We start from the raw sequence: 13,743 nt of genomic DNA on the forward strand, positions 1-13,743 counted from the left end.
ACTTTCTGCCTACACGTTCTATCAACTGTGAAAAGAAGGATATTGATATCTCAAAGTATAGCTGTGGATTTCTCTGATTCCCCCTGCCATTCTACTGGGTTTTGTTTCATATACTTTGAAGTCCTATTATCTGGTGCACAAATGTTTGGGATTCGTAAGTCTTCTTGATTAATTTGCTCCTTTATCATTATGAAATAACATTCTTTCTTCCTAGAGATAGTCTTTGCTCTGACGTCTACTTTACCTGATATTAAGATAGACATTCCAGCTTTCCTTTGATTAGTATTCATAGGCTATATCTTTTCCCATCATTTTCCTTTTAACATACATGCACCTTCAATATTTACAGTGCTTTCTTGTAGGCAACAGATAGTTAGGTTTTACTTTTTTTAATCCAATCCAACAATCTCTCATTTTTACATGGTGTATTCAAACCATTTACATTTGAGATGACTTTTTACAAGATTAGGTTTAGATCTTAGTACCTTCCTATTTGTCCGATTTGTCCTTTGTTCCCTTTTTTTTTCTTTTTCTGTCTTCTTTTGATTGACAAGTATTTTTATAATGCCCTTTTGTCTCCTTCATTGGCTTATTAGCTATAACTCTTCATTTTGTTGTTTAGTGGTTGCTTTAGGGTTTACAGTATTCATCTATAATTTATCACCATCTATCTTTAAATGACAGCACACCATTAAGTGCACAGGATAGGAAACCTTCGAAGGGATTCTAGTGTCTCCCCCACTGCCCAGTCTTTATTCTACTGTTGTCAGAACTTTACTTAAACACACGTCAAAGCCTCACAATAGAATGTTATCTGTTTTTATCATTTCAGGGTCTTGCTGTTCAGCTTTGCTGGATGGAAACAGAGCACTTCTCTATGAGTACTCCCTTCTGTGTGTTCTACCCATTGCTCTGTCAATCATGAGGTATTCCAGTTTGGCTGGTGGGAACAGGCACTATTCTCAACCCTGTGCTGAGTGGAGGGCATCTTTCTGTGCTTGTGTGTGAGGTGCGGGGAAACGACCTGAGGCCAGGGAACAAACTACCAGAAAGGATTAGAGTGAACAGACCTGACTGGCTCACATCATGGTGTTTGAGGGCAGATGCTGTTGAACTTCTTAGAACTAAGAGCTCCATAGACAAAAGCAATCCCTAGGACTGAACATGAGGTATGACTGTGAGGCGGTTCCTGGGCTCCTAGCACAGGCCTAGCCAAGGACAGGCGGGAAAGGTTTTTAGAATTCCACATCCCCTCCCCACATCCTCTTAGAAGGAAACATCTGCCTCACCTCCCTACTCCCCCACCTCACTGGCAACAGAGAAACACCATGATATCCTGCAAACGTATGTCTTGAGGTGAGATGGAGTCATCCATCTGATGGTCACATACATCAAGGGGAAAGTTGGGGCACAAAGCTGATGACCTACATTGAGCAGAACTTTAAGTCACCTGATCTGAGTCCAGATCCTGTTCATGAAGCCAACTGAATATATGGTGCCCTCATGTTTCTGCCCCCATCGGTTTTCTCATCTGGAAAATGGTGGTAACAAGAATAATACCTACCTCAGGGAGTTCTTGAGGGGAGCACCTGAGATGATGTTCATAACCCAGCTGTGAAAGAACTTGCATGGGAGGCCTCAGCCCTCTTTCTCGATGTCCATTTTGAGGTAAAACTCAGCAGTTCAACCCCCAAAGTGGTTGACCCCTGAAAATAAATATAATATATAATAATATAATAATATTATATATATTATAATAATAATATATAATATATAATAATATAATAAATATAATCTTATATGTCAACTGTACTTCAAACTTTAAGAAAATGTTTTTAAAGTTATAGAACTGTATATAGTACAATTTCTGGTATTTACTGTATGTAAATAATACTTCAATAAGGTAGTTTTTAAAAAAAAAATAGAGGGGTGCCTAGGTGGCTTAGTGGGTTGGGCCTCTGTCTTTGACTCAGGTTCTGGTCTCAGGGTCCTGGGATTGAGCCCCACATTGGGCTCTCTGCTCAGTGGGGAGCCTGCTTCCTCCTCTCTCTCTGCCTGCCTCCCTGCCCACCTGTGATCTCTGTTTGTCAAATAAATAAATAAAATCTGGGGAAAAAAATGAATTCACGTGGCTGGAGGGGAGGCACCTAGGTGGCTCAGTTTGTAGAACACGTGACTCTTGGTCTCAGGGTTGTGAGTTCAAGCCCCATGTTGGGCATAGAGATTACTTAAAAATAAGAAAATCCAGGGCACCTGGGTGACTCAGCGGGTTAAGCCGCTGCCTTCGGCTCAGGTCATGATCTCAGGGTCCTGGGATCGAGCCCCACATCGGGTTCTCTGCTCAGCAGGGAGCCTGCTTCCCTCTCTCTCTCTCTGCCTGCCTCTCCATCTACTTGTAATTTCTCTCTGTCAAATAAATAAATAAAATCTTTAAAAAAAAATAAGAAAATCCAAAAATTACAAATTTTGGAGGACAAGGGGAGATGGAGAGGAGAAGGGAGTTGAGGAAAATTGGAATGGGAGGTGAACCATGAGAGACTATGGACTCTGAAAAACAATCTGAGGGTTTTGAAGGGGCGGGGGGTGGGAGGTTGGGGGAACCGGGTGGTGGGTATTAGAGAGGGCACGGATTGCATGGAGCACTGGGTGCAGTGCAAAAATAATGAATATTGTTACACTGAAAAGAAATAAAAAATTAACAAAAAACAAACAAACAAAAAAAGAAAAGGTCATATAAGACAATATTCTCACTTGGGAAAAGAAAAAGAAGTCACAGAAAGCAGGGAGGATGTTTACCCTGAATATCACAGCACACGCATTTTGTGTGATAATATTTGAGTGCTGAGAGCAGGGGCTCCAGAAACAGACTGTCCCCTTCTTACTGGATGAAGTGTTAGTTTGGGTGACCATAACAAAGGGCCACAGACTGTGGTTTGAACAACAGGAAAGCATTTTCTCTTCCTTCTGGAGGCTAGGAGTCTAGGTGAAGGTATCAGCTGGATTGGCAGCCATCTGCCATCTTCTCTCTGTGCCTCCACGCGGGCCTCCCTCTATGTGTATCTGTGTCCTCATCTCCTCTTCTTATAAGGACACCCATTATATCGGATTGGGGTCCACCTCATGCTCTCATTTTAACTGAATTGCCTCTTTAAAGACCCTGTCTGCAAACGCAACCACATTCAGAGGTACTGGGGGTTAGGACTCCACCGTGAATTTGGCCATTCAGCCCATAAGTAGCGATCCTGGGAAACTTACCTAACCATCTGGGAGGATAGTAATATGGCTGCCCACATCACAGGAGCATTGGGAAGAATAAATGGTCATACATGCAAGACTTGGCACATGGTGGGCACTTAAGTGCCATCTATAATTTTTATGTTCTCCATCTAATACCTCTGTTCTGTCTCTCCAGCCAACCTCCCCATCTTTTGCACTTTCCTCCCCTGACAATATCCCTCCAGCATCCAGATCAATTATTCCTGGTCAGCTAATGCCTAGATGGGGTCAAGCTCCCCTCTGAGGGCTCCAGGTCCTTCCTGCTCAGCACAAAGACTTTCTTCTTCTGTTGTAGGAGCAAAGGGAGTGAGTGGCAGGTGCTACAGCCCAAGGGCCCCATGCTGGTGGCAGAAAGTAAAGCACTCCTACTGTGGTGGACGGTGGATGGCTCTGACACTGATGACATCCTTAAATGGGTCAAGGTGAGCCATCAGCACCGGCAGGAGATTTGTAACTTCAAACATGGCTGCTTTCCTGGGGTGACACCAGTGATCCAGGAGACACTGGAGCCACTTGGTTGTGACTGTTCCATCTATATCCACAATGTCCCCAGCAAGCATGCTGGAAGCTACCACTGTGTGGGGGTTAGTGACTTGAGTGAGAAATCAGAACAGGTCCTAGAGGAGAGCACCTCCATGCTTGTGAATGTTGAGTAGCAGGCTCTGCAGGTCCAAGCACCCTGTTCTGATCTACATCCCTTTACCCACAGCCATGCTGTGCACACGAATCCCAGCGGCACATGAAATAAGTGTGTCGCACTCACATGTGTACAGGCAGCAGGAGGGGTTCTGCCCCACGTGCCTCGTTCCAGGGCCATGTCTTTTTGCAGCTATCCAGAGTACATCTGTGTCATGGAAATGGCAGGAACAAAGAGGACAAGTCCCAATACCCCCAAGCATGTTTCTGGCTTCTAATCACATCATGTCCACTAACAGCCCATTGGCTAAAGCAAGTCACGTGATTAAGCTCAAAGTCAAGAGATCATGATATATAACCTTCTTCCCACCTCAAGACCCTGGCAAGAGTATGACTGCACCATACCGCCAGGACAGTCAAGAGCTAGGGCTGATAATTTCATCTACTGCACTCCCCACATTATCAGTCATGATATCTCTAAGTCCAGCAGTGGTGACCTGGGTACTCGAATCCTGGGTCTATCATTCAATGAGAGTATGTTCTTAAATCAATCACTTCAATTCTATATAATTCAAGTGCTTAACTTGCAGAATAAGTGACATTCCTACACTGAAGGTCATTCGGGTGATGAACTAGAAGAATGGATGTTTGTGGAACTACCCTGTAGACTGCTGACAGGCAGAATACCTGTGGCAGGTGGCTTGGGGCAGGGGAAAAGGTGCATTTTCACTTGGTGCAAGCATGTCTGAAGGGCTTTCTGGGCTCCTTCCAAGCTGAGACAGGAGCCTTCTCTTGGTCCTACAGTCATCTAGGTTTCCGATCTCAGGGGGATTTTCTGGGCCATCTCCACCACCGGACTGAGAACTTCCTCCTAGCAGGGTATCTGTTCCTCCTAGCAGGGTATCTGTGTGCCCTGCTGAGCTTCATTTTTCCAGATCTTAACATCAGCACATAAGAGGTACTGAGAACTTCTCTACTGGGTGAATCTACTTGAGAGTAATGGCAGGATACAGAGGAAGTCGCTGAGTTGAGAAATCAGGGAAGAGGGGAGAGAGGGCAGATATGAGGGAGGTCATGAGCGGACAGCGGAGGAAGAAACAGAATACAGCAAGGCCCCTCTCTTTGGCTTCAGGAGCCAGGGACCCAGACCCAGACCTCTGGATCATCCAGCCCCAGGGGCTGGTATTGGCAACCACTAGAGACACTGTATTCCTGAACAGCACAGTGCTTGGAGATAGTCCCCCCAGAACCCATTAGGTGGTTTCGGGGGGCTGGCCTAAGCTGGGAGGCCATTTACAACTTTGAAGGTATCTTCCACCCCAACATGACAGCAGTCCAGGACTCCAGGAGGGATTTTAGCACTCTTCTGCAAGGTGCCTCCACTGAGTAGGTAGGCAACTACGACTGTGTCAAGTTTCAGAGAAAACTCAACAGACAATACCTGTCTGGACAGGGCACCAAGCTGAGAGTAAAAGGTGAGACAGGTGGTTTAGGGGGCATCAGGGCGAGGGGGAGGTGTCAGGGAACTTTCAGGGAACTTTCTGTCACGTCCCAAATAAGTCAGCTGTTTTCAGCCTCCAACCTTTACACAAGCCATTTCCTCTGCCTGGAATTCTTTCTCCCTCTCTCTGGAGAACTCCTACTCGTCCTTCAAGGCCCAGCACAAATAGCCCCTCCTCTGTGAAACCTTCTGTTTCTCCCAGGCAGAGTTAATTTCTTGCCATGCTGGGCTCCACAAAACTTTATATATAGACCATCAATGATTTAACTTCCTCTCTTCACCGCCTTGCACTGTACTAGGTGTTATAGATCCCACAATGAATCAGACATTGTCCCTACCCTGGAGATGCTCCCACAGGTCTAACTATAGTCCCTCATAGTTGCAGGGTTTGACTTCTAGCCCCCAATCCCAGGCAGACTCATCTCGATGACCCCAAGTCATAGCATAGGGGCTCGGGAAGTGGCAGGACAGAAAAGAAATGGGAATGAGAGACTGTCTCCCTTCTTTGCAGCAAACTGCACTTCTCCCCAAGAGACAGAATTCAGCATGAGCATGTAGACAGGATGTTTCTATCAGGTAAATGTACCTACCTGCTGTGAAGGTAACTAGTCCCCACAGACAAAGGCAGTCAAACATGGCTTGGCCGTGGGAAGGGAACAGTCCGACTTCTAGGGTTATCTGCCACCAAGAAAATAGTCCCAGGACTTCTTCTCAACTGCAGAACCAGGAAAACAGAGATCCATGTTGAAGCTCAGTCAAAGAAAGGACTCTCTAACAACCAGTGTTGGCTGTTCAGAGGGCAGTCTTGCTTGAGAGGTAGTGAGCCCCCCGTGAGCCAGGGCAAGGATACAGCATGAAACTATATAACACAGCACTGCAGAACATGGCTTTGTAGACAAGCATTCTGGGCTGAGCCTCTTTCTAGCTGTGTGATTGTGGGCAGGTTGCCTTGCTCCTTAAATAGTTGTTGTCCTGCTCTGTGTACTAGAGGGAAGAAAGGATAAGAATCAGAGAGCCTACCTCACAAGATTGTATGTAGATCTGATAAGATTTACACATGCCAAGAGACCAGAACCATGCAAGTCACATCACCTCTTAATACTCAGGGGCACTTGGGACTGGGGTGAGGTTGGGGGTGAGACTTGGGGTAGCAACCTCGGATGCTCCCTATTGCTCAGCCCTGTTCCTGCCATTCTTGGGAGCGAGACCACCTGGTCCCATCACTTCTCTGACATATATATCCCTAAGCAAATCATATCCCCTCTCTAAATCTGCCTCTTTATCTGTACCAATACATTATTATCCTACCTTGCAAGATAAGTTTAAGGATTATATTAGGCAATTAGGAAATACTTAGCTCAAGGTCTAGGGGAGAGGAGCTGAGCAACCAATAAATGAACCCAGTTTTCTATGACTGTCGGAAGTCAGGAATGTTGTCAAGATGATTAAGCGTACAGGTAGGATATTGGGCAAAGCCTCTTCAGATCCAGGACAGAAGGAGGGGAGGTCTTAGATCTCTTCTCTCAGTGTAGAGAGAATGTGGCCCCATGGTTTGTAGCAGCTGGGCCAGATTTCCCTGTGAGGACACTGAGGTCTGGACTATTGGGGCCTCACCCAGGCTCCTTCCTAAGCTCTCCCCTGTGTCCTCCAGACCTCCTGTCTATGTTCACACTCTGATCCTGCAGCTGAAGACAGTGATCTTGGCTGCACTCCTGCTGGCCCTGGCTGCCTGCCGGAGGAGGCCCTGGCAAGAAGACATCAAAACGCCAGGCCCAGCAGGACAGAGCCCCCCTTTAGCATGGGGCATGGGCCATGGGTGAGAGGTCAGCCCCAGAGTGGCTCCTCTGAGTCGGAAGAGAGGCCAGAGCTCCCCAGCCATTTCTCTGCCTCTGATCTCAACCTCTAGATGTTCCCCAGGTCTCATGCCAAGTGCCAGGATCTCTACATCTGGTTTCCACTCACCTGGTGAAGTTCTCCACTGGGCACTGCTTGGGCTCCCTTCTGGTGTGCGTGTCTCCTTTTGCAGCCCATGAAAGCCCTCCTTGTCCTTCAGGGCTTTGCCTGGCTCTCTTCTCAGGGTCCTTGTTCCTGCTACAACCCCTTCTGGAGTGGCTGCTCCCGTCTTCCCCTCTCCACATTTTCTCATGCAGCAAGATCCAACTCAGAGACTTTCTGGAAGTTTTTCCTAAGCACCTCTGAGCTTGCAGAGCCAGACTGCCCAGGTCCTCCACTTACATCCTTCTCTCTCCATTTCCCGCCTTCTTTCCTTCCCCACCATGGCTGGCTTGGGTGGCTAACAGTTAAACACAGGTTTGGCAACTTTTACAAAACTCTTAAATCACAGTGGCTTAAGCCAGAAGAAAATTGATTTCTCTAGTAATAACCAAGCATAGGCAGGCCAGGCAATAGTGGATTCCTTCCTCTTGTGGCTACTAGGTGGCACAAATCTAGGGAGGAAGGCAGGAAAGAAGAGTAGGACCCTCCCCTTCAAGGGCACAGCTGAGAACTTGCTCACATCACCTCTAATTGGCTGGAATGTGGTCACATGGTCACAACTAGCTGCAAGGAGGGTTGGGAAATGTAGTCTTTATTCTGGCAGCCCTGTGCCCAGCTGTCATTCTTCACTAAAGGAACCAAAGACCAAATGTCAGTAGATAACCAGTAATGTCTACCTCAGTGGCCAGAAGCAGCTGCTTCCTTGCTCTGAGTTCAATTCCCAGCTGAAAAAGCAAATCTTCGGACCACCACCTGCCATAGGGAGTATAAGCGAGAACAGGAGTGTTCCAGAAGAGGATGTTTTCTCCCTAGTGTACATTTGGCAATATCTAGAGACACTTTTGGTTGTCACAGTTTTAGGGTTGTCACAACTTGGGGGTTGTCACAACTGGCTCTCACCATCTAGTGAGTAGAGGCCAGGGATGTTGCTAGATATCCTAAAATGCACAGGGCAGCCCGCACAACAAAGAGTTGTCTGGTCCAAAGCATCAGCAGCACCAAGGCCAAGAAACCAGGGGGAAGTGTGACATGCCTGGTTCGCAATTCCGAAGTCCCCACTCCCTCCCTGTGTGCCCCTAGTGACTAGTCAGTCGCTTCGCATCTTGGACCCTGATGGATAATAATGCAGACACAGATCATAATGTAAACTTCTCTGCATTGTCTAAGAACTAATTTGATTCATTTATTGTGGGCTTCATATGTGCTGTGTGCACCATGTACACTCAGTATCTGCGAGCTCCCTTTTTGCTTTCCATGTGATCATTTACTAGCACCTGCTCTTGGGGAACTGCATTAGCCTTGCTGTTTTTCATGACAACAACAGTAAAAACAGCTTGCAAAACCTCAGCCAAGGGGGACGATAGTTTAGCCTGAGAATTGCCTAAAGCATTGAATGGCCATCAGAATGATAGCCTCCTGCCAGAAGATATCCACGCTGTAATATCTGGAACCTGTGACCAGGACCCCACATGGCAAAAAGGGACTTTGCGGCTGGAATTAAAGACCTTGAGATGGGAGTGGGTCCCGGATTATCCAGGTGGGCTCAAAATGCAGTCAAGAGTATCCTGATAAAGAAGAGACAGGAAGGAGATTTGACACGGAGGAGAAGACAGCAACATGACCACAGAGGCAGAGATGGGAGTGATGTGACCACAAACTGAAAAAAGCCAGGAGCTCCCAGAAGCTGGAAGAAGCCAGAACAGCTTCTCCACAGAGCCTCTGGAGGGAGCAGGGCCCCCTGACACCTTGACTCCTGCCCAATGATATTGATTTCAGACTTTTTTTCTTGGGAACGATGAGACAATAAGTTTCTGCTGCTCTAAAGCATGAGGTTTGTGGTCGTTTGTCACAGCAGCCCCAGGAAATGAACAGCAAGGAAGCAAACATGGAACCAAGCCTCTGGAAGAACTGTTTTGCCCCCCAAACCTCCTGGACTTTGCAGGGCTTTGCACAATCCAGTCCCTGCAAACTAACCCCCTCCCCAATTACCTATCCCATTACCACCCCATAAACTGACTCTGCCCTGACACCCACCTGGCCATTGGCCACACCACATTCCTTAACTCATCCAAGTATCCCTGCTCAACCGTGTCCTTCATGAGGGCTCCCAGACGGTTCTGTCCACCATGACATCTCCATCCCTCTCATTGCCCTCACGCAGCAGACGTGTTCTTCCCGGCATTCACTGCTGCCTGAAATAAACATGGGTCTATTTCCTTCATGAAGGCCAGTTGTCTCCTCCAGAATTTGAGCTTACTGAGGGAAGGGGCCTCACTTTTCACCATTCATAAAAAGTCATAAAAACCCAGTCATAAAAAGTATTTGAAGGCGGAAAATAAGCCAGGCACTAATCAGTGTGCTGAGAATTGAAGAGAAAAGTCTGTTCTCTCAGGGCATCCCTACTACTGGGGGAAGACAGACAATGAGCCAGTAAATATAGATAAGTAACATGTCACATGGTGGTGAGTGCTAAAGGAATAATAAGGCAGAATCTGGGGTTGGGGGGATGCTTGCCAGAGATACGTTTTATTTAGGGAGGACAGGAGGGTCCTTACAGGTAAAGTGACATTTGAGCAGAGACCTGAATGGAGTGAATAGAGAGACTTGTAGCTTTGGGGGTGGGGTAGTATAATAGGCAAAATGAACAGCAAGTGCAAAGGCCCTGAGGAGTATGCCTGGCATGGCACAGGAAGTGTCAGTACCAAGCAGGTGCTTGGCAAATGTTAGACCCCCTATAGGGGGTGTAGACGGTAGAAATAAAATCCACAATCTTGGGAATCTGCTCAAATTCCTGTTCTCTATTCATCTCTTGGGTGAGTTCTACCCAAGTGTCTTGGTTTTCTTATCCATAAACTGATAATGATATTATCATTTCCCTTCTTAGGTCATTTTGAGGCTGAAACGCATTGGTGCATGTAAGACATTAACTGTGCCAGCCTCAGTGGGTATGCGGGTGGGAGCAGACCCAAGAAGAGGTGGAGAAGGTCCTAGCAGATAAAATGAACCATGGGTAACTCAGGGAACCTTGGTGGGCACTAGGGAAAACCTGCCATTGACAGACTGAAAGAGTGGGGGAGGAACTGGAATCAGAGCTGCTCACTCCAGCCCTTCCCCTGCTTTAAGGCCCAGAGCCCTGCACAGGCAAGATGACCCACCAAAGACAGAGAAGGGGGTGGGCCCTGGGCCACAGCTCCCAACACAGGCTCATCCTGTTTGAGTCTCAGGATCTAGACCTCTGGAGGTCAATTGATGTCCTCCAAGTCTCTCTGAATCAGAGCACCAGTTTCTTCCCACCTGTTCTTCTGTTTTCTCCTTTCCTGCTCCACTTCTTTCTCTCCTTCCTTCCCCACCAATGGTTCTTGCCCTCTCCTCTGTATTCCCTGAAAAACCACGTCGAACCTGCCCAGGCTTGGCCTCTGTGGCAGCTCCTAATGAGAGAGATCGGTCTGTTCACATTGCTCTGCTTGGGCCTCCAGGGCCCCCCACTTGCTCCTGCAGAGAAGGCCTGGAGCCAGAGGAAGGGGAGGGATAGACAGAGGCTTCCTGCATCCCACCACCCTGACGATGGCAGCCTTGAGGGTTCTATGTTGGAGTGGGGCAAGAGGGGGTACCAGGTCTGATCAAGTATACCCCACTATGACCCATAAAACACATACAGCTCAGAGTGTATCTGGGTTCCTGGGCCGGGAGTGGGGCAGTGGGGAGAGGGGGGGTGCCAGGCCTAAGTCAAGCACGATATTACACGTTTTTAAACCATCTAGATGGTACTATATAATGGCACTTTATCCCACATGTCATTCCCTGCCTTGTTCTTTGGCTCAACATTCGAGATTTCTCCAGGTTGATTACCTGTAACTCTAAGTCATGCATCTTCATGACCATATGGCAACCCCCCTGTAGGAATCCATCACATTTGTGATTCTCTTGATGCTGGAGACCTGACTTGTTCCATTATCTCACTATCGCCCACAGAAACAATGTCATCGTGTTTCCTGGTGTGTGCATGCCAGCATTTACATGGGGTGAACACCCACAAGTGGAGTTGGCGGGGATCTAGGTTTCGTGATTCTTACACTCCACTAGGTTTGCCAAGTTGTGTTCTGATGCCTTAGCATCACAAAGGAAGGTCCCTCCACCCACATGTCCTTCTAGGACCTCACAGAGCTGAAAACCCACTTTTAATAACCCGAACTTAGACCCTAACTCATTTGACATATGAACTAAAAGTACTTTTTTGCATGGTTTTAAAGATATACCAAGTTTCCCAGGAATGAAACTACTGTCACCAGAGGGAAGACTGAACTTTGTGTTGCTCACAACTTAACAAGGTTTTTTTTCTTACCATTTTGAAAAACTATGTCACCCACAGCAACACACTTATAATATTTTAATCATGCATCAAACAGCCCCGTACAGGGGCGCCTGTACAGCTGTCCAACTCTTCATCTCAGCTCAGGTATTGATCTCAGGGTTTGTGAGTTCAAGTCCCACGTTAGGCTCCACACTGGGCGTGGAATGTTCTTAAACAAACAAACAAAAAACATCCCTGTATATAGAAGCAAGCCCCTAATGGCTCATTTTGTCTTGCATTATATTTATCCCTGAGAATTGAAATACAGATCATTTTACTCCAAATTATTTCTCCAGTTAGGGCACGATGCTGATTTTTTTCAACATGTGTAGGTCAGTTTTATTATATCTGAATTCCATTTAAGGTAGCAAAGCGGTGATAGAAGTGTTTTTTACAAAAAAGAGGATGTGGATCTGAGGAGGCTGTGAACACTGGACTGGCCCAGCTTCCACCCCCGCTCCTTGTTTAAAAGCAGGCCCTGAGGCCCAGAGATGGAAGAGGCCCGCCCTCACCACCCAGCTTGTCCCTGCAACCCCAGCCTGCATCCACGATGAACACTGAGGGCAGTGTCTCTGCAGTGTCTCTGCCTTCACTTGGGGAAGGCATGTTTATGGGTCGGCGGACTCAGGCCATTTCTCCCCACCACGAAGGCACCTGTTTTATGGAAAAGGACAAGTTTTATTTGTTGAAATTGGATCACATCCCAGAGTCAGCTCACCACTCATCAGGGGGGCCAGGTACCTACTCTGTATCCTTGTCCTCAGATTGTGACCTTGAATTTCTCATCTGGCTGCTCAGATACTTGGTCTCATTCATTCACTCCTTCATTAATTCAGCAAAAGATCATTAGGTGAATATTTTATATCAGTGACTGCAGGTTCCAGGAGATAAAATGACAACTAACATTTGCAGAGGGCTTAGTAAGTGTCAAGTATAACTCTGAACAGTTCGCGCTGGATCCTCACACCTCCCTCTGAAGTACTATAAGGGGCTCCGTTTACCCATCAGGACACTGAGGCTAAAGGTAATCGGCTTCATGTTTGGGTTTCAACCCCAGGCTGAGTCCAGAGTGAGTGCTGATAAGCCATATTGTGCCGGAGACAGCCACAGCCTCTGCTGTCACGGGAATGGTGGCCCTTGGGGAAGGATGACACTTAACATGACATCACAGGGCATGCACAGGATATCTGATGGAGAGCCCAGGGATGCAGAAAGGCCTCCTTGAAGAAGGAATACCTAAACTGAAGGGATGGGATGTGCAGAAGCTGATAAAGGGAAGAGGAAGAGAAGAGAATCCCAGGCAGGATGGCAAGAGACAAGAGGACAAAGAAGCTGAGGACCTGAAAGACGGGATTGGGTCTCAGAAGGTGCCCTTGGAGCAGGAGCCTGAAGAAAGCCGGGGAACACCTTGCCCACTGGTAAAGAAAAAGGGAAGTGCCGCCTCTGGCAAGGCTCTGATGCAAATGCATACTTGGCAACAAGTAGGGAGCAGCAGAGGAATTTAGGGAAGCCTAGGAGATGAGATGGAGGGGCGGGCATATTTCACACTGGTCTTGCCGGCTAGGAGATTCTGTCTGCTCCGGGGGTTAGTGTTGAGAGCAGAGGAGGGACCTGTTGTTCCAGGTCTATTTTCTACCCTAGAATGTGAACACGAGGGCAGGGAATTCGTTTTGCTCTTTGCCTGTCCCCATCCCTGGAAGAGCACCAGGCTCTTTGATCGCATTCAGTAAATCTGTGAACGAGGAAGTGAATGGACGAATAAATAAATGAATGAAATGAAGGACTGAGTCAATGAATAATTACGTATCTGACTCCTCCAGAGATCCTTCATCCCACAGGTGCTAGGAAGACCGGCTCCGCCTCTCCACTGCCCGGCTTCCACCCCGCCCTTAGGCTGCAGATCCGCGCCGCGACCGCCAGAGGGCGCGGAGCAGGGGGAGTTTCCCGCACGGAGGGCTTTGCGTGAGGCACCGCATGGGGCGGG

At 47.6% G+C, this 13,743-nt stretch overlaps 1 protein-coding gene across 1 annotated transcript; it reads left to right on the top strand.

Annotated features, from left to right (window-relative positions):
• Positions 1 to 1,164: 1,164 nt before the first annotated feature.
• Positions 1,165 to 13,725, top strand: SIRPB2 (signal regulatory protein beta 2; the record flags this gene model as incomplete). The annotated part of the gene is given in 8 exon segments (XM_082745435.1): positions 1,165 to 1,169; positions 3,572 to 3,928; positions 5,052 to 5,151; positions 5,153 to 5,299; positions 5,303 to 5,387; positions 7,065 to 7,082; positions 7,085 to 7,229; positions 13,653 to 13,725. Coding segments are annotated over 8 exon segments (930 nt in total).
• Between the last annotated feature and the right edge of the window lie 18 nt (positions 13,726 to 13,743).

This window comes from Mustela nivalis, assembly GCF_964662115.1.
Source record: "Mustela nivalis genome assembly, chromosome: 8".
NCBI lineage: Eukaryota > Metazoa > Chordata > Mammalia > Carnivora > Mustelidae > Mustela > Mustela nivalis.